This window comes from Lagenorhynchus albirostris, chromosome 14, assembly GCF_949774975.1.
Source record: "Lagenorhynchus albirostris chromosome 14, mLagAlb1.1, whole genome shotgun sequence".
In the NCBI taxonomy this organism is placed as follows: Eukaryota; Metazoa; Chordata; class Mammalia; order Artiodactyla; family Delphinidae; genus Lagenorhynchus; species Lagenorhynchus albirostris.
The window spans coordinates 41,913,700-41,940,152 of NC_083108.1; the positions used below are offsets into that span (position 1 = coordinate 41,913,700).

Genomic DNA, 26,453 nt, shown 5'->3' on the forward strand with positions numbered 1-26,453 from the left:
CTGATTTGAAAGATAAATGTTTTCATAATAGGCTTGGTAGGTAAAATTATGTAATACTCTGTAAAGTGAGTTAGCAGTGGTTGGTGTGACTCTTTTTCAGTATGAAAAAGACTTAATGGGGAGACATGGGATAGATTTTTAGAGAGGAAAGATTAAAAGTACATCATCTGGGAGTTCCCTGGCAGTTGAGTGGTTAGGGCAGTGCGCTTCCACTGCAGGGGAGCACAGGTTCGATCCAAGATCCTGCATGCTGCATAGTGCGGCCAAAAAAAAAAAGAGAAGTACATCATCTAATTAGGATATTTTAGCAGCCTAATAAAATAATCTTAGATCAGTATAACTCATAATCTATTATTTTAACACCTCCTAATTGCATATTTAAAGATTTTTCCAAACATACAAAGAGAAATTAAGTGGCGTGTTTTAAATCCTGAAGTTAGTTGGTTGCACTTGTATGGTTAGAAGTATTTGTAGATTTATTTTGTTTAAATGTTTATAATTTTTCTTCTTTCTCTGTCATTTTAATTCCAGCAAGGCAAGTTAACTTAATAAGACTAAGTTTAGAAGATTATGGTTATCTTTGTAAATCAAAAGAATCCATTTTCAGGATACATATTTTAAGCAGTTCCTGGCATAACATGTTTTCAACATGAGGCAAAATTTGCAGATTTCTGGGAGAAAGCAGTGGAATTTGAACTATTTCTGTCATCAATGGAAAATTCATGTTGAGATGTGAAGGGCAATGAATCAAGGGCCAGAGTTATCCAGTAGTTAATTGGATAACTTGAATAAGTCACTTATTCAGAATCAGTTTTATTCTTTGAAAACAAGAGGAATTGGCTAGATTACGTCTTAAGGCCTCTTCTAGACCTTTAATCCTGTGATTCTATTTTATAGGGACTTTAACATTTTTATTATACATGCAACAAATATTTATTGATTTCCTACTGTATGCTTTGCATTGAGATCAGAGATGAATGAGATGCTATATATAACTTCATATATTAGTCATATATCTGGTCAATAATTATAATACATTCGAATTTATAGTATCTTAAGATGACAATATGTTGTAATAGAGATATGGCATATCCAGTATGCCAAAGTGCTGAGGGGCACACAGAGAAGGATTAACTATCATATTTTTAAAAAATTATCTTTTTCTATACTGAAAATATTTTCCTAACCTCCAAAGTTTATATACCTTTAACATAAAAAAAATTTAATTTATCAGAATGATATATACACAGAGACATAATGCTAAAAAGACTTGAGAGGAACAAGCAACAGTTGATCTGCTCTCTGCACCCCTGCCCCACCAACTCTTTTCTCTGGTATTCATTTCGTGTTTCTAAGTAATATTTTTATATGGCTATTTATGGCTTAATTAAAATTTTTATTTATTGATTTCTCATTATAATTGATGAAGATTTAGCTTAATTACTCCCCTTCCTCCATCTCCCTAATGCAGTTTTTATAATTTTTGATTAATACTCACTGTTTACAGTACTGTGACTGAGTATTCACTTCTTCACTGCTGAGCCGAATGTTGGGCTTTCAGTTCATTCTTATACAGCTCCTGTTTTTTTTTTTTTTTTCAGTATTTAGTAATTGCCTTTTTAAAAACAACTTGCCCAGAGTTCTTTCTATTTTTTGCTAGTCCCTCAGACTTCTAATAGCCTCTCACTCAGTAAGATTTTCCCCTTGACAGATTAATTTATGAGATAATCCATTTATTAAGATCTCCTTCCTGAAGTCTTCTCTCTTTCTACTCCAGGCATTCTCTATGGGGAATGATACCATCCCTCAATGGGGTGAAAATTTGGTACTTGGGGAACAAAAATATTAGATATTATAATGGTTTGTGGCTCTCCAAAGGACCGCAGTCTGTAAATGGATACACAGTATATCTAAGTATCTAACAATATTTTTAAGTATTCTTTGGGGAGAATGATCAATTAGAAAAATGTCTAAAAAGGTTCATGGGGGGAGATAATGAAATAAAAGTTTCAAAACACTGTTCTACTCAGTTGTGGTCTGGTTGCTTTCCAAGGCCTGCTCCACTGCTGCCTTTCTGGAGATTTCTTTCCCTTTTCTGTAGCCTCTCATTCATATCTTTTTTGGTGTATTTTGTTGATTTGGTGAAGGATCTCCAGCGGTTTCCTGAGAAAAGTTGTGTGAAAGGTAAAATTTTTGAGGAATGAATGTCTGAAAAGGATATTAGTAAATTGTTGTTGGCTTCTTTTAAGTCTTTAAGTTTTCTTCTATCCTATGCTTTTTCTTTCATTTGTATTATTTTTCAGTTTGTTTTGTTCTCTTTTTCATGTTGGAAACTTTCCTTAAATGTCTGGTGAGCCTTTGGCATTATTTTCTATTTCAAACTGAGGTATTGTAACCCTGATTGGGCATAAAAAAGTTTGTCATCTTGTGGACTTCTTTATTGGGTGGTAAGGCTGTGAATAGGCTTGAGAGTTGCCCAGTTTTTATTACTCACAGTTCTTTTTTTTTTTTGGCCGCACTGCGCAGAGTGCGGGATCTCAGTTCCGTGACCAGGGATTGAACCCACTCCCCCTGCATTGGAGCTCGAAGTCTTAACCACTGGACCACCAAGGAAGTCCCTTCTCACTATGAATTATTTGGGGTCATTTAATTATCTTTAGAGAAAGATTCTCAAATCCGATGTCTGGTTGGCTGTATATTAGGGATTGGCATATTTATTTTTTTATAGTTTATTAAAGTTGTTTGGTATAGATAGTTTATAGGAACAATGTGGTCATGATTTAGTTGTGAGAAATTTTATCTAATTATATTACTTACATTCTCAGGTCCCTGCTAACATCTCCACATAAGGAAAGATTCAGTGCCATTTGCTTTTAAAAGTGGGTGGAGGCATTACTATAGCTGAACTCCTTAGGCAGATTTTAAAAAAGAATTCCAAGTGGTTAGGACAAACTACAGAAGAAAACAGTTTGTTCAAGTTCTTTCCCTGCTACTTAACGCACCTCCCTTTAGCTTTATTTTTATGTTGGTCTTGAAGACTGGGAATGTGATATGAAGGACTGAATTCATTTTAATAAGATTCTGTTATAACAGAATACTTCTCTTTGGAGATATGAGAGTGGTTTTATCCATTGTAAATAAGATTAATTCTCTGTTTGTCTAGAAATACGCTTCTAGTTTTTACCATTAATGTGAGTCATCATACTTTTCATGCATTCTATTTATGAAATACATGTTAGATATTTACCTCATAAGCTTGGCTTAACAGTGCCACGTTTTCTTCATCAGATTGGTCAATTAAAGCTAGTGTTCCTTAGTACAGTAATTGGAAAGAAACAACGATGGAATTGAAAGAATCTTCATTATATACAGTTATTTCCTGTGGTGGTCTGTTCCAGATTGTTTACACTCCACTCCTTGCCTATTATCTTTTTTTCCATTCAGCTACTGCTATTATTAGCATTTCTGTCTCATTTTTCTAAAACGGAGATAATTTTATCTATCCTATCACCTACTGTCTATTGTGTTTACTTTTTTTTTAGGCAATTAAAAATTTTTTTTAAAATTTTATTATTTGGCTGCGTTGGGTCTTAGTTGCAGCACGTGGGATCTTCGTTGCAGCATGCAGGATCTTTTGTTATGGTGTGCAGGCTCAGTAGTTGCGCTGCGTGGGCTTAGTTGCCTCACGACATGTGGTATCTTAGTTCCGCAACCAGGGATGGAACCTACATCCCCTGCATTGGAAGGCGGATTCTTATCCACTGGACCACTAGGCAAGTCCCTATTGTGTTTACTCTTTTTTTTTTTAGATATAAATTTGCTTATTTATTTATTTATATTTGGCTGTGTTGAGTCTTTGTTGCTGCGTTTGGGCTTTCTCTAGTTGCGGCGAGCGGGGGTTACTCTTTGTTGCAGTGTGTGGGCTTCTTATTGCGGTGGCTTCTCTTGTTGTGGAGCACGGGCTCTAGGTGCGTGGGCTTCAGTAGTTGTGGTGCGCTGGCTCAGTAGTTGTGGTTCGCAGGCTCTAGAGTGCAGGCTTAGTAGTTGTGGCGCACGGGCTTAGTTGCTCCGCGGCATGTGGGATCTTCCCAGACCAGGGCTCGAACCCGTGTCCCCTGCATTGTCAGGTGGATTCTTAACCACTGCGCCATCTGGGAAGCCGGACGTATAGCATTTTAGACTAACACTGTCTAATAGAAATATGTAAGCCATTTACATTATTTTCAGTGTTCTGTAGCTACAATAATGAATGTAAAAAGGGGGCATTCCCTGGTGGTCCAGTGGTTAGGACTCTGTGCTTTCACTGCCGAGCACCCAGGTTCAATCCCTGGTAGGCAAACTAGATCTCACAAGCTGCGCATTGTGGCCGAAAAAAAAAAAATGTAAAAAGAAACTGGTGAAACTAATTTTAATAATATATTTAATTTAATTCCAGTTTATATATATATATACACAAAAAATTATCATTTCAAATGTAATAAATGGAAAATTTTATTCTTTTTCTTATATTGTCTTAGAAATCTTATGTGTATTTTACACCTACAGCACACCTCAGTCAGACAAGCTACATTTCAGGTGCCCACTAGCCACATGTGGCTAGTGGCTACCTACTTTATTGGACTCTGATGACAATGGTGAAATTGATCATATACAGAAATCCCAGTCTATGAGTCTTCAGATGACAATATCCAGGACAATTTTCCTCAAGCTCAAGAACTGATGAGTGAACAATGTATTTCTAAGAACAAAAAGAAAATACAGTATTTTCATCCAGCTGATCACTAATTTAGCAGAAAAGACTTCACATAATATTTTGAGATGATAACCTAGACCATCCCATTTTGTTAAAGGACATGTGACCGTATTCTTTCATCTTTTATGATCATAAGTTTGTGTAACAAAATTTACTTGATACAGTTTGTAAGTGGACAAATGCTGAAAGCAGGTATGTGTATGAAGGTAATCTGAAAGAATTAGATGATGTAGAAGTAAAAAATTTATTAGCTTGATCGTTCTGTTTGCTGTTTAGAAGTCTAAAGAATGAAAACGTTTTGCAGTGATGGAGCAAATAGAATGACCTTTTTCTTTTCAGCGAATATGCGCCATCACATTTTTCCAAAATATTGCACCTTGACTATGCAAGTGCAAGAAGAACCAGAAGTAATGATAAACTAGAAGTTGTTAGAGATGTGTTTGAATCTGGAATTGGTATTTACATGATGGATGTGTTCTAGGTTTGTGCATGATAGTTGATGAACAGTTAGTTGCATTCAAAAAACGTTGCCTAACTGAGGCATGTATCTTTAAAATGGGGAATATATGGAATACAATTTGAGTTCGCTTTACTAAAATTTATTAAAAAGTTTGTTATGGTTTTACTCTTAATTCTGTAAATAATTTGTAAACTGAATTAAAAATACAATAAAATATCAAGGGTCAGTTAGATCCAGATAGTAAATGCAGTGACTATTTTTCCTGATATACTGAGGGTTAAAAGGAATATAGTTTCAATAAAGGACAACCTGTTTTAAAAAGTCTTCTCCTGTGGTGTGTGAGAAATTTAATAATTGGGCATAAGTAATCATGACTCTCATCTCTTTAGAATACTTTGATTTTTGCTGATTTTTCTGAAAACACTTGATTAGAAATATTCTCTTCAAGGATAGTTCTCAAGGTTGTTGTTAAAATACAAGGTTAGTATTTCTTAGCTCTTCATATTATTTAAGATTATTTGATTTGCAAAATGCTCATAAATTTTATATGAGTTCTGGTTTTAGTTTGTTGGTGCTTTTGTAGTCTAAGATACTCTGAATTAAACCATATATTCTGATAGTCACTGTGTTGTCAAGTATTTTTGACCTTGAAACTGTATTTTAAAGAATTAAATAATTATACAGCATCTAATTATCTGATTTCTTTTCCTTACTTGAATAGTTTCATTCTGAAATATACTAAGTTTTGGTACTACTGTTTATCTAAAGTTATAATCTTAAGTGACAACATTGTGTGGAATTTGTAATATTTCTTAGTGCTATTTTGTTTAGTCTGAATGGTGGTTTTCTGGTACTTTCAACTTTTGTGAATGATTAGAAAGGGAAAATATGTGATTTACAGGTGACATTTATGTTTAGGGTAGTCAGTCTTTTTCACTGGCAGGTTTGGGATTTCTAGTGATAGTATTTGGTTTCAGTAGAAAGAGGACCAGAGTTGCTCTAGGTCTAGCTCACTGCCGGCAGCCCTTTTTAGGTATGTATTGGAACACTAGTAACTGTGTCTGAAGCTACTGGCACTAAGAAGGGAACAAAGAAGAAATGGGGAGAGAGAGAGGGCTGCATTTTATGAGTGTGAGTGGAGGATATAGAGCATTATGTTGTTTTTCAGCTCTTAGCTGCCTTCCTTACCCTTCTTACCAAGGGAAAAGTACATTCTGCATAGAGAAACTTGAACTGGTAGGATAACATGGTTGCTGTTTCAATTCCAACCAAAGAACATGTAGAGATGGAAAGGAGTATGAGCAAAATACCGATTTCATCCCAAAATAAGTACAAGAGAATTTTTAAGGGAAGAGAATTGTCACTAAATGTTAGTCTTTTGTTAATATTAAAAAAATTAATAAACTATTTTTTTCCACTTTCTTCAAAAATGTCACTAGAAAAAGCAAAAAAGAAGGATGCCCTAGACTTATTGACATGTAAGAAAAATAAAGGGAGACTTCTAGCCCTTCAAGGAAACATGTGGCTGAGGGAAAAACTTACCTCATCAACCTGAATGTGACCTACCTGAAGGATAAAACCCACTTCTGCCATATACATTTAGAAGATTTTCCTGTGCTCCTTATATTCTTTGTTGAGTACCGAGTGTTTTCTTGCACCAGTATTTAGAAAGTATTATTTCCGTTTAAGAACTCCTGCATGTGTGTACTTGCTATTTTTCTTTTTAATTTTAGTTATGTAGACATTTATATTGTTCCAAAGTCAAAACTGTGAAACAAGGTACATTTGCAGAGGTCTACCTTCTGTTCAGGCCCTTCCCCTTTCTTATCTGTTCTTTCTTCTTTCTCTGACACATGATGGCATTTGTTGGTGGCATTTATCCTTCTGTTATTTCTCTTTGACAATATAAGCTAATACATGTGTGGCTTTCTGTATCTTCTTCCCTTTCACAAAAATGTATACTTCTCTGCTGTTGTCTTTTTTCATTTAATGTATTCTGGGAGCACTTCATAGTAATATATAGAGATTTTCCCCTTTCTCTTAAAGCTGCATAGTGCCTCCATTTAATGTCCCCCCCGATGGACATGTAGGTTTTCTAGTCTTTTATTCCAGATAGTGTTGCAAAGGATAGCTGTTTTGGAAGACCTAATTTGTTTATTCAGAACTCCCCAGCCCACCGTGAAACAAACCCCTTTTCATATGTCTACATTTTGTTTGTCTACATATGTCTACAACTTACTGTTATTTGTTAATTTGTTAATAATTTGTTAATGTTGCATCATTGAAGCAACAAACAGAAAAATAATCAAAGCTGATAAAGTTATTTCCCCCATCTGTGGAGATTCCTTCTTCTTTAACCAAAATTTTCACTACCTAATCTTTATATTTTCTTGGCATTGGATTAAATGAAAGTTAATACTAATTTTCAAGTTAGAGACTAATTTTGATTCATTTGGCGGGAAGATATATTTACTGGTTGGTAAGAAAATTGCTTTCCTGTTTTAACAGACTAATCCTTGTCATTCATTCTCTGATTTTTGCCACTTTTCATATATATTGTACTGTTTCTGGGAATCTTTTTCCTCTTTTATAGCAATGAACATGAGATTTTTGTAATAGCCCTCCTAAACAATATATGGGTTATTCTCATAGGCATTTTTGCAATTAAAGTTTTTTTGTATATATGGCACCAGGTTGGATATGTTATTCGGTCAAAATGAATAGCTTTTTTTCTTCAACCTTCCCAGTCGTTTAATGTAGTATTATAATGTAAACAGAAAATATACTTGCTGTGTTTTCAGTGATTCTAAGAATAAGACAAAAAAGTACACAAGGTTTTATAGTCAGCATAAGTAAATAGGAATGGAGTATCCTTTTAGTAAAACTGTGATTTAGATAATCTGCTTAAACCTAATGAAATGACTAAGTTTAGCTAAATTCAAATTTTTAACATTAGAATAGTTTTAATGTAAAATGCATAGCATGGAGCAAGAGAGATTTGAAATTTTAAGAATCAACATCATATACATGTATACAAAAAGTGAAAACACACGTCTTTGTATTTGATTATAAGGTAAGTATGCTTTGAAATTCCATTTGAAGAGGTTTAGTTGCTATCATACTCAAGTAATCAAATTATAAAGTAGGGTTTGGCAGCCTCACCACTGTTGACATTCTGAACAAATAATTCTTTGCTGGGGTCGGGGGGTGCTGTCTTGTTCTCCTCATTGTAGGCTGTACTGCATCATTCCATCATTCCTGACCTATTTCCCTAGATGCCAGTAGCACCCCCTCCCTATCCCTAGTTGTGACAGCTCAGAGTGTCTCCTGACATTGCCAAATGTTTCCTGGGGGTCACGATCACTCTTGGTTGAGAACCACTGTTCGGAAATAATACCATTTATGAAAAGGAGCTACTTATGACAACATGACTAGTGGCAGGGATACAAAACTTTAGTGCTAAAATCTGATTATTCATGTAGGTAATATTGAAAGCATTAATAAGTAAGCTGTGGGATCATTGGGTAGGTTTAGGAATAGGTCAGTTTTATTTTTGCAAATATATATACTGCCATGTATGAATATATTTGTGTGTATGGCTTATACACATACATCACATATGCATCTTAAAGCAAAAGTGAAAAATGCTTGTGTATTGCTAGAAATGATGTTTCATATCTTTTAGGAAAATGGACTTGAAATTTTGTCTGTTGTAAACTGATTCTACTGAGGACTTTTAACTGGTTTATTTATTGTTAATTTTAGCTACTACTCCATGGTTTGAGTCTTACAGAGAGACCTTTCTTCAGTCGATGCCAGCATCAGATCATGAATTTCTGAACCACTATTTAGCATGTATCCTTTGACTTTTATGTTCTCTTAAAATCAAATGTTTTGGAAGTTATTAATCTCAGAAAGAGTTATATGAAGGCAAAATTGTTGAGAGGATATAGAGATGGAGAAATTATTTTTTATTGATGATGCTACAAGTTTTATTGCTTTCTTTGTTAAATGGCATCCTAGATACAAGACTGGTGTAACTAATTTTTGATTAAAAAATAAGAATACTAAGGGCTTGGTTATTTTTCTTTATCACCCAACTTGAAAATTTCATGCTTAATATGTTTTTAAGCTATTTTAGAAAGAAAAAATGTAAACTGTCGGTGTTAACTGCTTTTGCTGATTGCCTCAAAATTAATCGCTTATGCAAAAGCTCATATTTAAAAAGTTATCCATTTTTTTTTAGTAATCTGTTTTATAGCTGTTAACCTACTTTGACAGTTATGACTTTCATTTCCTTAATGCAGTTACAGTGAAAAGTTGAGATGGGATAGAATATGAGATCACAGTGAGATGGAATGGAGAGAAGCAAGATTCAGCAGAATTTTTCATTATGTTGATAGTTGCACAATTTTCACATTGTCCATTTTTTCATGGATTTCCTTATTACATATATAAAGGATCTAAAAAACTACCAACAAAATAGCTTTACTATTTAGAACCTTGAATTACTTAGAAATGTTGAAGAAATTATCAATGTTTTATGCTTGCAGGAAAACCTGTAAAATCAGATTTTTTTAGCTCAAAAAATATCTCCCTAAAGTTTATATTAATAGGATAATATTTATTATTAAGTGATAAGTGATAATTACCTTAATATGATTTACAAGGTATGTTGGTGACATCGTCTAGTGAAGCTGAACCTATGGAACAGTTTTCAAAGTTGTCACAAGAACAGCATCGAATTCAGCACAACAATGATTATTCCTACCCCAAGTGGTTTATACCAAATACACTTAAATATTATGTACTTTTACATGATGTAAGTGCAGGAGATGAACAGAGGTAAGCTTTTTTTATTTTTTAAATTTTAAATAATTTCCTGTTAAATGAGTTAATGTTGATTTGGACATGGCTTAAGTTTTTGATATATTTTTCATCCAAGAAAGTAAAAATTCATTAATAAAACATTTAACTATATCTCTTATTTGGAGTTATATTCAACAGCTACATCATTTTATGTTAGATTTCATATGCTTACCCAAAATTTTCTTTCAATGTATATCTCTATTATTGTAATCTTTGTCCACAAGTGCTTGCCATTTTATACCTATAGGTCTTCACTGTTATTTCTTACTTTGTATAATATTATTTCTCATTTTTTCTCTTTTCTCTTTCCCAGTTTTCCTCTGACTTTTCACTTCCTGGCTTATAGGCACTGCTTTTTCCACTCTTCACTTTCTCATCACTATATATTTAGCCTTGATGTTTTTCACAGTCTTGAGAAACATCCAAGCACTTCTTTCTTATGTTCCCTTTAATGTTCATTATTAGTGATTTGCCATAGTCCTTTTATCTTTGGGATAAGAGAATAGATATCTTTAAAGATGAGTTCTTGAAAAATAAGATAATATTAAAACAATTTTACTTTTGTGGCTTTGCAGTTTATTTTGAATTTTGGTTCAAGATGTGGATCAAATTAATCTGTTGTTTCAAACTGTTACTCTGATATCTCAATGCTGTTTAGGATATGCAATTAAATAATTATTTCTTGCCCTTGTTATGAGCACAATCCATCGTTTTAAAATAAATTTTCCTCTCTAAGACCACAGAATTGTTCTGAGGGTTACTAATCTTTAGAATTTTTTTGACATCATAAACAATCTGTAGCCTATTGGATAAAGTGTACTATATAAATAGAAATAATTTGAACTGGCTATTGAAATTAGTTTCTATCATTTGAATATGGTATATATCTTCCACATTGGATGGTTATAACTAGGATATTTAAGTGATAATTGCAGTATTAGATCAGTGGTTCTTATGCTTAGCAGTGTCATTGGTAAAGCAAGTAGATGTTTAGTTTTTTGTACTTGAGTGTATATACATACACGTATACTTATATCTGTGTTTATACAAATTTATAACTATTTTATTTATCCAGCTTTCATTTTATAGTGTGTAATATGATTTAATTATTTGTTAGGCTTGTTATTTGTATAGTATTAGCTTCTGCATTTGAATGTGATATAGGATTATCCATGTGCTTTTTGGTTAAAAAAAAAAAAAGCTATTTAAATTAGGTTAGCTCTATGTACCAAAATTTCATTTTCCATCAGAATGTACTGTTTGATTCTTAGGCTGACTTACCATTTGAAGTATCTTGTCTGCCACTAACTAGCAAGTCTAGTTAACTAAAAGTAAGGAAATCAAGTGCTTTTTGTTGTATCTGAGATTAGCTCATGGATCCAGCTATTATAAATTTTGCAAGGATTTTTATATAGTAAATATTTTGGCTGCTTTTCTTGCGTTTTCTCGTTTTTCTTCCTCTGAACTGTGTCCCTTTGGAGACAGCTAAGGGAAGGGTAAACTCTAGCAGTGAAAGGTGATTTTTTGGGGGGTGCTATACTTTTTTATGTTAGCACTTACATTTTTTGATAAATGTCTGTTCTCTAAGACAGAATTTCGCAAAGTTGTATTTCCTGCAGACTAGTTCACATAGTTGAAAGAGTTTCTGATCTATAAGTTTGAAGCCACTCTTTGGAAATTCACAGTACATATTAGCAAATGGAAGGCTCTGAGGTGGTCTGCTGCAAAACAAACTGGTTGGCTTGCTTACTGTAGTTCCCCAAACTAGCTTGACCACCAAAACTTTCTGTTTGACTAACAAGAGTATCCTGCAAAATTTTATTCCATGACGCATACTTTGGTAATTGTGCTTTAAGGTGATAACCAAGCTAGCTAAATTTCAGTTAGGATCATGAACTTTTAGTTTTTTTAAATTATTCTACCTCTAACTTTTTGTTCTTTTGGGGGGACTATTTTTTCATGGTTTTTGTATTATTTTAATATCTGTTATTGCCTAAGGTCTGCTCCCCATTGGCTACAAACTTTTCCATTTTTTATTTTAGAGCTGAATCAATTTATGAAGAAATGAAACAGAAATATGGAACTCAGGGTTGCTATTTACTTAAAATTAATTCTCGAACACCTAATCGAGCGTCAGATGAACAGATACCAGATCCTTGGAGTCAGTATCTCCAGAAAAATAGTATTCAAAACCAGGTATATGTAAAAAACAACAATGAAGCAAACTACAAAAGCTGTATTTCAGTTTTATGGCTAATGGTATCACTGTAGAATTTGTAGAATTACTAATAGTTATTTTGTGGAATCTGGCTAGTTTTGATCCATCAGTATGTGAGCTCTTAAGTCAGTAGTTCAGAAGCTGTTTTTAAGCAACTGCAGTAATCCCTTATGTGTATACCTTTCAGGTATATAATATCAGTGTTAATTGATTGTTTTCTTAAAAGATGAAAAGTGGGGACTTCTTTGGCAGTCCAGTGGTTAAAACTCCACGCTTCCACTGCAGGGGGCGTGGGTTTGATCCCTGCTCTGGGAACTAAGATCCCATCCTGCATGATGCGGGGCCCAGCCAAAAAAAAAAAAAAAAGAAAAAAAAATGATGAAAAGTGAATTATACATTAAGAATTGAATTAGATTGACTAAACAAACATGTAGAGAATAGAATTTTTGGCTTGTACATTTAATTCATTATGAATGCTTACAGTCAATTCTTTATTATCCACATGCTCTGGGGTTGCCTTCCTTCATTTTCAACATGCTGTTCTTATGGCCACCTTTTGGAGCTCATACTTTTTAGGTGGGTGGGCTTTTTTCCCTAACTTTCCTCTGATTTTCTTTTCTTTTGAATTTCCAGGAAGTTTTGTTTCTTCCTAATCAACTCTTCTAATATAGAGTTCTAGACTAATGTTAATTGTTGTCTGTTGGCTAATGCGTGTGGGTGTAAGGTTTCACATTCTGTCCAACTTTTAAGGTAGAACTTTATGGCACTTGGTAGTGGTCAAATGCCAAGTTCCTATGCTTAGTTCAGATAATCAAGAGTTGACTTTTTTTTGTTTAGAAAGAGGATTTCTTAAGTAAATGGAAAATATATTTATATTTTGTACAGTTAAACTACATTATGTACGTGATGTGATATTATTTTAAGAAATATGAATTAGAAAGTTCATGTAGTTTTTGATGTTCTAATATAAATATTGTTTAATAATCTGTTTATTTGCCTTTTCTTTCTTATATATGGAATTTTTAATCCAGTTTTATTCACTTTAATATTGAGATAATTGTTGACCTTCTTTAAGATAATGCTGGGGAAAGGTGTCTGAGAGAAAAGAACCAGTTGGATGTGAAGGAACTTTAAATGATGTTTCAGGGCCACACTCAGAATAGGAATAGTATTGAAATATTCAATTTAGAATCCAGCCATCTTAGGTTGGGAAAGGGAACATAATAAGTAAGATTGTCCAGTTGGAGAACTTTTAATAGAAGACAGAGCTATAGAAATTCTACAGCTTAGAATCCTAGAAGCCCAGGATTGAAGGATAGTTTAAAGGTTGTCAAATCCAACCCCTGTTCTAATGCTTTAATTTCCTTTAAACCTATAAATGACCTCATCTAGTAAAAGTACTCATTGTCTTCTCAGGTGACCTGTTCCATGTCTGAGCAGCTTGAGGATCAACCAGAATTTTTCTCCCTTTGCTTGTACTCAATCCTATAGGGACCATATCAGTTTTCCATTAAGACAACTTTCAAATTATACAAGATAGCTTTCATGTCTTTTAAAATATTTTTCTAGGCTAAATATACTGTTTTTTCAACTCTTTCTTAAATGTTGTTTTTAGACTGTTTCTTGTCCTGATCACGTTCCTCTTATTAAGTTCTAGTTTACATATTTTTCCCAAAATTTGGCACTCAGAATAATACCTCATAGTATTAGTGGTCTTATGGAGTAGTCTGGGTATTTTTAAAGTTTTTTTTGTTGGCTGAAATCAGTGCCCTTTTTACAAGTAAACGTTGCGTTGGATATTTTTCTTTCTTTTTTTTTTTTTTTGCATTGGATATTTCTCCAAAACACTTCTGTGTATTCAGAATGCACTCCAACCTATTAACGCTGCATCTGTGATCCAGCAGATTCCATACCATCCTTCTTTTTTTACCCCGCTTGACTCTAGTAGTCCATCTGTCTTGCCATTATTCCTTACATAGATATATATAGAGGTTTCATATAAGCATGTGCATATCACATATAAACAGAAAAACTGAGATAGAAGTAACTCGAATTCAGAAGAATTAGGATAGTAGGTTGCATGTGAAACAGAATTTAAGAATATAGTAGGTGTGGATTGAAGTGATAGAATATGATACATGGAAGAAGTTAAGAATTTGGAGGATTGGAAGAAAAGAGTTGCTGTAGCAAAAAAAAATGAGATTTACCATAGTTGTTGATGAATTTGATGGTATCTTAAACATGATTAAATATAACCATTAATGCTGTTTAAATTTTATTTTGATAGGAATCATATGAAGATGGCCCTTGTACTATAACTTCAAATAAGAATTCTGATAGTAACTTGCTTTCATTGGATGGATTAGATAACGAAGTCAAAGGTCTTGATATACTTTCTCTAAGTTTCTCTTTTGATTGAAAATATGCACTGTTGTTAAATCTTTATACGTAAAAGATGGGGGAATTTTCATGATGAAAAAAGATAATGGACAGGTTAGCTTTTCCTCTGAAGATTTTATTGAGTTATTTGAGTTTGATGTTTTTTGACATTTAAAAATTTGTTTTTTAAGAGTAATATATCAGGCTTCATAAAAAAATTTTTTGGGTAGAAAGCAAGGGAAGATACTATGTGTAGCATTAATTCCCCCAATTCACATGATTTTGAGAGCTTTATTTTTGTATTTTAAATTACAGTTTAGACAGTGATAGCTTTAAAAATTTTTTGTTATAAATTTTCTTATTGGTTAGTTATGCTATTTAAAAATAATTCTTTATATTTTAACATTATTTTTCTTCATTTCTTTACATGAATTAAAAAATTTCTATTACATGTAACAGGTATTAACCCAGGTCCTAAAATTTTAGGGGGGACACTTTAATGTTATTGTTTTAGATTTCTTAAGAAATACAGAAAGATAAACAGTTCCAACATTCTTTCTTTTCTTTAGTAATATAGTAGTAATATCACAATTTTCTGTTGTTTTCTGAGAGTAAAAGAAAGATCTGTTTTTCAGTAGATGGCTTACCAAACAACTTTAGAACTCACCCGCTTCAATTGGACCCATCTGGTGACTCTTCTAACAGCATTGATGGCCCAGATCATGTAAAATCTGCTTCATCATTACATGAAACAAAGAAAGCAAATGCTGGAATTATTCATGGTGCATGTTTAACCCTTACTGATCATGATAGAATTCGACAGTTTATACAAGAGTTCACATTTCGGGGCCTCTTGCCACATATAGAGAAAACAATTCGGCAATTAAATGATCAGGTAAGATTTAATTATTTGCACTAGTATTTTAAAAAATTTCAGTAAATAGTAAAGTTGAGAATATAGTAGTATAAGTTATTTAAAGAATTGAAGTTTTTGTTTGAAAAATAGACCAATATTAGGGTTTATTAACATTACTATCAGTGATGAAATTCTGTTAAATCCTAGAAGAGGCTTATTTATTTTCACTAGGGATTTCGTCAGCATTTTGGACAGTTTTCTTTAAATCAATGTTAAAATGCACATTTGCTCACTCTTAAAACTTTAGTTATTTAGAGTTTTTTCTTTTGTATGTAAAAGAAAAATATTAAATTCTTATATTTGTCAATATGTTTAATCTTTTCTCTTAGCTAATATCAAGAAAAGGTTTGAGTCGATCTTTATTTTCTGCAACTAAAAAATGGTTTAGTGGCAGTAAAGTTCCAGAAAAGAGCATTAATGAGCTAAAAAATACATCTGGATTGCTGTGAGTAAAATATTATTGTTTTTAGTTTTTCTGTATTTAACTCTGATTAGTGTTTGACTATATGATGTTCTGCAAAAAATGACTGTCTCTTTAGTTTCTTAGTTTCATATTGGTCAAAGCTGGGGTAGATAAGAATAGTGACCATAAGTAAATTATATTAAATTAAAAAACTATAAGTAATTGGATATCTAAAAATAATGAGGGTCACTTTATTTTAGGTCTATTTTCCTATTTGTAAAAAGATGGAGTTAGATTAAGTATTCATTAATAACTATATTAAAGTATTGAGGTCTAAGAATTCTAAGACATGGCATATATTTAGAAATTTTGTTTAATATAAAATCCTGTTTTAGGGGAAAATAAAATCCATTTTAGATTTTCTTTTTTTTTCTGCTGTACATAAAGGTGAGTCACATGGAATTGATCATTTATTTACTTCATAATTTGACAATAGAGAAAATGCTTGCCTCCTGTTGAGAAGTTCTCAGTATAGGGATATAAATTATATAAATAAGGATGTAACTATCTGTTTCCAAATATCTTTGAGAAATGACGCTCTCTCCTTGGAGGTAGAATTCTTACCATACAGGATCAGTTTTTCTCATGTTTTGGACAGTTGGGCATCTTTTTAGACATTTTATAATATTTAATGGTTTAAAGGTCATAAATTGTAAATTCCTTTCTTAACTTAATTTGTATTTACAGGTATCCACCAGAAGCTCCAGAGCTTCAAATCAGGAAAATGGCTGACTTATGTTTTTTGGTGCAGCATTATGATTTGGCTTACAGTTGCTATCATACTGCAAAGAAAGATTTTCTTAATGATCAAGCAATGCTTTATGCAGCTGGTGCCTTGGTTGGTATTCTGTAGTATTATAATTTCTTGCTTCTGCTACCATAAATGACTTAGAAATTTTTATTTATGAAATGGCAAGCAAACTACCTAGGGATAAGTTGTACTCAAATAGCATACAATGCTTTATAGGTTTTGAATTCATTTATGATAACTTGATGAATTTTTCTTAAACTAGTGCATTGAAACATGGTCATATGTGAGGGTTGGTTTCTTAGATTTGATTAGTACTTTCTATTTAATTTGAATTACAGTTTTCACTGTATTCACAGTATAATAACTTTTTTTTAGAAGATGCTTTTTGATCTCTTACAATAATTTAAAATTGTTTGAAATGTTTTTTTCTGATCTAAGCCTATATATTGGTTAAGAACATGTACTTTGGTGTGAGACAGACTTTCATACATTGGGGAAAAACTTGTTAAATCCACTTTTAGGATGAATAAACATTTTTCTGCAACAGTTTTTAAAATAGAAAATAAAATACAGAAATAATTATCTAAAAAAAATTAATTATCTAAAAACTGAGATATGATTAAAGCCTTTAACCTGACAGACTGTTTAAGTTCCATGACAGTATGAACCATATCTGTTTCAGAATACCTCTGTATCCTCAGCACCCAGCAGTGTCTGCTCAAAAATTTATTGAAGAGGGCTTCCCTGGTGGCGCAGTGGTTGAGAGTCCGCCTGCTGATGCAGGGGACACAGGTTTGTGCCCCGGTCCGGGAGGATCCCACATGCCCCGGAGCGGCTGGGCCCGTGAGCCATGGCCGCTGAGCCTGCGCCTCTGGAGCCTGTGCTCCGCAACGGGAGGGGCCACAACAGTGAGAGGCCCGCGTACCACAAAAAAAAAAAAAAAAAATTTATTGAAGAAACTGAATGAAAATATGTGATTTTCACGTGAAAAAATTTTCTGCAGCTCTGAAACATCATGTTTTCTTAACTAGTTTACATTTTAACTAATATACATAATGATATACATAGGGGTCTATATTATACCAAAAAATCTAATATATATTATATATATGGTATAATATTATATAAAATACATTATATTTGCTATATATGAACTATATATACTGCATATGTATACATCAATAAAAGTGTACTAAGAAAAATTCCTGTAAGAAAAATAGGCCCCAATTCTAAATTATTTTCTAATTTCATTCTACAAGAAATTACAAATCAGTATACACACAAACCGAGAATTTCTAAGGATACAGTGAGAACATTCAGAATGATCACCCCAAGTTACTGCACAATCTTCAGTAATCAACCATTAAATCATTTCTTAGAGTCTACAGTAATAGATTAATACATTTCACAAAGAATTTCATCAAGAACTGGAGTGATCTACTTACCCTTCAGCTAGTTATGACAAATTTAACTACAGAAAATCCATATTTCTCCAAGAATTCCTATTACTGGTTTCACCGTGATATATCTTTTAATTTTATAGTTAAAATAAGTATCTTCTTAATTATCATCGAAAAAGCCAGGCAATATAGTCTGTTATTAATTAGCTACTATGTGACTGGTAAATAGGAAAGAGATATCAGTGCAAATAAAATTCATCTTAGGCAAGTTATTGAACATCTCTAAGCCTTAGTTTTCTCATCTGTAAAATGGGAATCCTAATGGCATAGGGTTAGATAAGGTATAAGGTTTGTAAGGTGCCTAGCACACTATCTAATATATATAATAAGCTGTCAGTAAGCATTGGCTATGTTAGTTTTTGTAATCAGTATAAAACCTGGGTGTTGCAGAAAGAATATTCTGTGTTTGTTGCCTTATAACCTTTTAATGTAATTGAAAAGTTGTCATAAATATATTTATAATCTTTCTGTGCTTAGAAAAGAGTAAACTAGCACTGTTACTTTCTACATAGTTATTTAATTAAACAAGAAGTTTATTTAAACAAGATGCTTAAGTTGAAGGAAAAACTATAGGATTCATTTCTTTTAGAGTAATTTATCCCTATTTAAAGACAGATTGCCCTACATATAATAGCTATGTACAAAAAAGGTATAAAATTGTCCTTGGTTTTACAATGATAAATGAAAAAATATTAAAATTCTCCTTGCAACAAGGTATGCAAGGATTTTTATGGGGTTTTGTTGTTGTTGTTGAACAGTGAGAACAAAATAACTTGCTGAGTATGCTATCCCATCTCCATTTGATGTCGATCAAAACATACCATTGGCCATTTAGTTAAAAAAAATGCAATATGCTTTTGCACATACACTAGTTACTTTATGTACAGTAAAGGAATAGGGAAAGGGAAAATGAAAGAGTAGAGAAACTGTATTGTGGTAGTCAGGATGTGGTGGAACCAAGTTGCAGTTTTCTAACTGAGAAAGTCTTGGTCTGGAGGAACAGAATTCTGAAGTAAAGTAGCAGGTTCCCTTTTTAGTAGATACCTCCTGTCTGCTGCTGAAACACATCAATTGTATCTTCAGCCTCCATTTCCAACTGTGCAGGTGTGTCTGTTTCATTGATTGGCTGCCCGTCAAATCAGAATCTGATCTGCCTCATTGACAACCCCTGTTGTTCATAATAGGCTTTCATTAGTTTACTAAGCGGTGTATGCCTCTTAAACTGCACCTCAGAACCATCCTGCCCCACCACCCTCAAATTTATATGATCGTTCTTAGTCTTGACTCCTTCCTTCCGCTTTTGTTGGCCATGGCGAGCGCTGGAGTCTCCTCAGCTGTCTTTTCACAAACGAGGTCTGCCCTGTACGGGCACACAAGCAGTGCAGAAGTCGGAGCGGCAGCCCTGGAGGAGGGAGAGGGCCCGCGCCCCTCGTGAGCTCCCTCCCCAACACGCTGCGTGCCTACGTAATTTTTTTTTTTTTTTTTTTTTTTGCGGTACACGGGCCTCTCACTGATATGGCGTCTCCCGTTGAGGAGCCCAGGCTCTGGACGCGGAGGCTCAGCGGCCATGGCTCACGGGCCCAGCCGCTCCGTGGCATGTGGGATCTTCCCGGACCAGGGCACGAAGCCGTGTCCCCTGCATCGGCAGGCGGACTCTCAACCACTGCGCCACCAGGGAAGCCCCCCTACGTAATCTTTTTAAAGACAAGCAAGCTATAAACAAAAGTGGAAAGAATAAAAATACATAAGAACTCTACTTCATTGATAATTAGCATGTAGATAGTTGTTTAATAACTGCCATCTCTTTTGCATTTATTTTAATACTATGTCTATAAAAATAAAATAGGTGATTTTAAACTGTAAAACTAAAATAGCAAAATTACATTACTATTTTTTATTTATTAGTATTTTGTTGTTGTTGGGGGTAGGAGTTTTTTAATTTATTTATGTACTTTTGCTGTGTTGGGTCTTTGTTTCTGTGCCAGGGCTATCTCTAGTTGTGGCAAGCGGGGGCCACTCTTAATCGCGGTGTGCGGGCCTCACACTGTCGCGGCCTCTCTCGTTGCGCAGCACAGGCTCCAGACGCACAGGCTTCAGACGCGCAGGCTCAGTAGTTGTGGCTCACGGGCCTAGTTGCTCCGCGGCATGTGGGATCCTCCCAGACCAGGGCTCGAACCCGTGTTCCCTGCATTGGCAGGCAGATTCTCAACCACTGCGCCACCAGGGAAGCCTTATTTCTTAGTATTTTTAATTTTAAAAAGTCAGCTAACTTCTAAGAAATCTTCAGGAACTGAAAATATGTTACCTTTATGAATAAGAGTGTTTGAAAAATTATGTGAATTGTCCTTGGTTAGACAGTCTCTGGTCTTATAGTCATCTAGTATGAGCTAATATAAAATCACAAACACTTAAATGTTATTTCATCATTTATAAGTTTATAATTTCAAAATTGTACACAATGCATCTGCAAATTGCAAGTTTGGTAAAATCTTAGGAAAGTATGACAAAAACTTTCTATGATTTTATGGTACTTAAACTTTTTCATTTCTATCTGCATCTGATAAATACTGCATTTAAATCATTTAGATGGAGGCATATTAGTAGCAGCTATATGAGAGAAGGTAGTTTAACACTGGAAAATAAAGGCATAGCTGCTGTAGCATAATATATGCATACCTAAAAATCTTTGTAGTCTAGAATAGCTGCCCTAAAAATAATAGGCCTTAGAGAAAAATAGGGCTGGGAGAGTCTCATAAAACCTATGTATGTTTGTAACCAGAGCATAAAATGTTTGTGTGAGGCAGGTTAGCATGGCAGGAGCTTATCTCAAGGAATAAAAAAAGTATGCAAAAACAATATGTGAACACTGGGGTGGGGAAGAGGAACTTGTAACCAGTGTAATTGCCATAAAGGTGAGCGTGGAAGGAAGCGCAGCCTGCCTTAAACCAAGAACTGTGCAAGGCTGGGAGCATAAGTCTCTAGAGAGGCCCCCTCCAGCCCCCCCAACCACACACAGATACGAAGTGTAGTCATTCGTTTTATATTTTCTTAAAATACAGATTAAAAAAAGCTCCTGCTTGAGCAACAGCTAAGCTCAGAGCTTTTTCCTTTCCTGCTGTAGGTTATAATTCTATATTTGCTATATTTGATCCTGTTGCCTAAGAAAAACTATTTCTGAATGAATAAAAATTTCATTTGAGCTAATATCTCTTTCCTATTTACCAGTCACATAGTAGCTAATTGATAACAGACTATATTGCCTGGCTTTTTCGATGATAATTAAGAAGATACTTAGTTATTTAACTATAAAGTTAAAAGATGTATCATGGTGAAACCAATAATAGGAATTCTTGGAGAAATATGGTTTTTCTGTAGTTAAATTTGTCATAACTAGCTGAAGGGTAAGTAGATCACTCCAGTTCTTGATGAATGTCTTTGTGAAATGTATTAATCCATTATTGTAGACTATAAGAAATGGTTTAATGGTTGATTATTGAAGATCGTGCAGTAACTTGGGGTGATCATTCTGAATGTTCTCACTGTATCCTTAGAAATTCTCGGTTTGTGTGTATATTGATTTGTAATTTCTTGTAGAATGAAATTAGAAAATAACTTAGAATTGGGGCCTATTTTTCTTACAGGATTTTTTCTTAGTATACTTATTGATGTATATATATGCAGTATATATAGTTCATATATAGCAAATATAATGTATTTTTATATAATATACCATATATAATATATACTAGATTTTTTGGTATAATATAGACCTCTATGTATATCATTATGTATATTAGTTAAGATATAAACTAGTTAAGAAAACATGATGTTTCAGAGCTGTAGAAAATTTTTTCATGTGAAAATCACATATTTTCATTCAGTTTCTTCAGTAAAGCAGCACACTGCTGGGTACTAAGGATACAGAGGTATTCTGAAACAGATATGGTTCATACTGTCTTGGAACTTATATAGTCTGTCAGGTTAAAGGCTTTAATCATCTCAGTTTTTAGATAATTCTTTTTTTTTAGATAATTAAATTATTTCTGTATTTTTTTTCTATTTTAAAAACTGTTGCAGAAAAATGTTTATTCGTCCTAAGAGTGGATTGCCATTAACAAGTTTTTCCCCAGTGTATGAAAGTTTCATTTATTTCTAATTAAATTATTAAAACTTGGTCTATATGAGACCACAAGTATGGTCATAATAGAATATTTTACTAAGAAGCCAAAACCTTCATTCTCATCTTCATTTCAAAATTCTTCCGCACTATTGTATATTATTTGAAGTATTAACAATGGAATGGGTTTTTAAAATGAAATAAGAAGTCCTAGAAAATTGACAGTAGTATAGGTCTCAGAAATGGTGTCTGTGCCTTCTGTATGATATAGGATATAAACTATAGAGTGTATAAGTAGCTGAAAAGATGCATAGTGCAAGCTGTTATGAGCTCTGTTTTCAAATTTTGAAGCCAGTACATTGGAAGGAGATGCACTTTATTTTGTTTCTTTCTATATGGTTCTGTCATTGGTCTGTTCTTTAGTCATTAAGGAATAGGGAATAACGAGGAGGAGGTGGTAGCAGAAATCTTAAGCTAGGCTCACTTGGTAGTTATATATACCATGACTGAAAGTGTAAGTTATATATATACCATGACTGAAGCTGTTTACTAGGTCTTCTTGAAAAAACTCATTTAAATACTGAATGACAGACTTTGGAATTTGACTAGAGAATTTTGAAACTAAAAGCATATACATATATTTTCCAAGTCTGCATTAGGCTATCAGATTTATATATGTGGATACATAAAAAAACTCAGCAAACTTCATTCCAGTTTTTAGACTTCCTGAATGCTAAACTACAATAATATTTTCCTTTTGAAATACTATAAATAATGTCTTTTCCTCTAGGAAATGGCAGCAGTGTCAGCGTTCCTTCAGCCAGGAGCACCCAGGCCATACCCTGCACATTATATGGATACAGCAATCCAGACATACAGGGATATCTGCAAGTAGGTGACTAGAATATTTATGTTCTATCCATTTAGAGGTAAATTTGACATTTATATGGTTATTAGATATAAATGGTTCTTTGTTTTTTATGCTTTAAACTTAAATAAGCTCCCAAATCAAGTTAATATAGACATAGATAAGGTGAGATGATCTTTTAAAACTAGGGTTTTACTACATTTTCCTTTCCTTTCCAATTTTGTTTGGATATGTGGTTAGGAATTTGTTATATGTAATGTTGAGGTTATTTGTTCTGTTGAGGGTGATTTATATTTTGGGGACATCTCTAACTTTAGCCACTGTTAAGCCAGGAGTTAGTTAGTTTGAACTTTCCTTGTTAAATAGGGAAACACAGAGAGTTAAATAATGGTCCAGGGAAGAAAATGAGAAATGTTTTGTACACATAGTGAGTTCTGTTGAAACTCTATGGGAGTTAGAACTCACCACCTGTAAAGGAGACTATGAACTGGTCCAGAGAAGGTGTCATGGTATGTTTGAGGAATAGACCCTGAAAGAAAGGTTGATTGGTAGTTGATAGCCACAAAGACATTTTAGTAATTGTGATTGGCAGGAACAATGTTTTGGATACAGCATTACTGCTGAAAAGGAATAGAGCCCTGGCTAGGTTAGAGGGTTTGTATATATGGAAAGGTGTTTTGAGAGAAATCAGCGTGGGGGAGCATTAACTCTCATTTATTATTATTTTTAAGCTGTAGTTAAGATTTGTATAGTAGTAAATGGGGGAGTTACTGAATATTTGAGTAGAGCCTTGATAATAAAAGTTATTTTTCAGAAAGATTAATATGACTTTTCTATATAGAATGGATGGGTTACAGTCAGAGACACAAAGGCAGTTTTGTGTCCTATAATGTTGAAGTAGAAGTAGTAGTCATAGCAATGTGTTTACAACACAACACTAGTAATAATGATTAACATTTATTTAGTGCTCAGCATTTACCACTATGCCAAGGTAATTTACATGCTCATTTAATCTTTACAACAAGCCTGTGAAATGGTGGATACCATTTGATAGACAAGGAGATTGAAACTTAAAGAGTTTAACTTGCCCAAGGGTATGCAGTTAATAAATGGTGGAGCCAGTATCAAATCCTGCCCTTTGTATAGAATACTTTGTATAATCTGTTTGAGAATATATTTGGAGTTTCTGACAGGAGAAACAGCCTTCTGTGAACGAGGAACCTTTGAAGGATTCCGAAAAAGTGAGATTCAAAAGGTAGAAGAACTATGAGAATGAGGCATTAAGGAAGCCAGAGCAGTAAAGTCTTTTCTCTGAAAAGATTTTCCTTGTCTTCATAAAGCACAGAGCTTTTGGAGAGATGCACGTGGAGTGGTGCAAAAGAAAAGTGAAAATACCAGTTGACCCAGATAGCCAAATAAGCCGTGGCAATCCAGTTTTGTCTTCCTGTTCATAACAGACTATATGCTTTTTCTAAATACATACTTAACTGACATCCGTTTAACTTAAAATCTTTTTTCTAAGTTACCATAATTGGTAAGGTTTATCAACAATTTAATAGATATTTTGGGATAAATTAGAAAATACTACATTAGTTATACATATCAATTTTAAGAAACTCCCTGGTCTCAGAAATATTAAAATGTAAATAAATTTTCTTAAGTACAGGATATACAATATTACTTTTGCAATGCCCTTATAATGCCAGGCTCTACTTTTTAACTGATGCAATCCTATTTATACATTTCTTTTTTGAAGCTTTCCCTTCCCTCCTTTATCTCCCCAAATCGTAATAAAAATCAATGGTACCCTGTCCATTATCTGTTTTATGTCAGTTTCTGCGTTTAGATAGGGATTGTGTCATAGAAACACTTGAATCTTTAGTAATTCCACTGCCTGACACAAATGACTTTTTAAAATCTTGCTTTAATAAATTAATATAAAGTCCTGAACTTGGTAGCCTTGTGACTTCATAGCTGATCACGAGGGGAAATAGCTGAGGATAAAAATAAAACAACTGTGTTAAGATTTGTAAAGTTTACTTAAGAAGATTTAAGAACTGAGCATATTTGAGCATATTGTAGTATGTGAGTAGGTACTGGTAAGGAGGAGTTAGTCTTTTGTGTTCATTAAAACATTCTCAGATATTCATAAATACCAACCCTCTAAAAAAAATCATGATTTGTAGAAAGTTTATGGCAGGTCATTACAGTAATTTTGAAAGTAGTGAAATGTATTTTTAAAATATCACTGTTCAGAATGACCTTCAAGTTAGTAGTCTTTGGTTGTAATTTTAAGGTCAAGTGGTATATTTTTGTATAAGAATTAGAAAGTAAAATGAGAAAAACTTTGCTGCTACAGTTGACCCTTGAACAGGATAGGTTTGGACTGTGTCGGTCCATTTCTTTTTTTGGCCATGATGTGCAGCATGCGGGATCTTAGTTCCCAAACCAGGGATTGAACCTGTTCCCCCTGCAGTGGAAACGTGGAGTCGTAACCACTGGACCGCCAGGGAAGTCCTGCGGGTCCACTTACACATGAATTTTTTTCAAGAAATATATACTACAGTACTACATAATCCACAGTTGGTTGAATCCATGGATGTGGAACTGTGGATACTGAGGGCCAACTGCATATTTTTGACTGCACTGTTCAGTGGTCAACTGTATTTCTCAACAAAAGAATTCCATCTTGTAATTACACAGTAAAAAATATTTTCATTTATTTTTATTATTTTCAAGAATAAATAATCTAACTCTAGATTTTTGATGATAGTTGTCCACAAGAAAAATCAACTGATTTTGTGTTTTTACAAAGAAGATTTTTCTCAGTAACAGTCAGGCAACACTGGCTCCATGCTATCTCCAAGTGAAACATTTCAATAGTACTAACCAGAGAGAAAATGCCTAATTATTCCTAAAAGTAGTCAGTAAAATGAAACACACATTACCAGAGTTTGCAGTAAGGAAGGAAAAAGAAATCTGGGTGAAATGTTTATATTCCTTTATGTCTGAAAGCAAGTTTTGTTAACTAACTGCTGATTCAGAGATACGAGTTGGGTTCTAGCTTTTTTCATACAGGAAATGTGACTTTGTATTGTAGTCTTACTACAAAATTATACAATGCTAAAAAGGTTTGATGAGTTACAAGAATTCTTTGAAGTTTTTTTTTTTAACCTTTTTTGGTAAGTAGAGAACAAAG

At 33.5% G+C, this 26,453-nt stretch overlaps 1 protein-coding gene and 1 pseudogene across 5 annotated transcripts in view; one reads left to right on the forward strand and one right to left on the reverse strand.

The window, feature by feature from the left end:
• The window catches only part of TRAPPC8 (trafficking protein particle complex subunit 8), a 91,071-nt gene that overhangs the window by 7,518 nt on the left and 57,100 nt on the right, over nucleotides 1-26,453 (forward strand). For 2 of the 5 annotated variants that reach the window (XM_060120929.1, XM_060120934.1), the window contains exons 3-10: nucleotides 8,979-9,068; nucleotides 9,884-10,058; nucleotides 12,125-12,278; nucleotides 14,588-14,681; nucleotides 15,318-15,574; nucleotides 15,925-16,040; nucleotides 16,746-16,896; nucleotides 23,177-23,277. In XM_060120929.1, coding sequence (XP_059976912.1) covers nucleotides 8,979-9,068; nucleotides 9,884-10,058; nucleotides 12,125-12,278; nucleotides 14,588-14,681; nucleotides 15,318-15,574; nucleotides 15,925-16,040; nucleotides 16,746-16,896; nucleotides 23,177-23,277 — 1,138 coding nt within the window. Of the gene's footprint in view, nucleotides 1-6,826; nucleotides 6,846-8,978; nucleotides 9,069-9,883; nucleotides 10,059-12,124; nucleotides 12,279-14,587; nucleotides 14,682-15,317; nucleotides 15,575-15,924; nucleotides 16,041-16,745; nucleotides 16,897-23,176; nucleotides 23,278-26,453 lie in introns of those variants that run through there. The other 3 variants (XM_060120932.1, XM_060120930.1, XM_060120933.1) reach the window with 3 other exon arrangements.
• Nucleotides 19,260-22,267, reverse strand: LOC132504375 (small ubiquitin-related modifier 3-like; annotated as a pseudogene).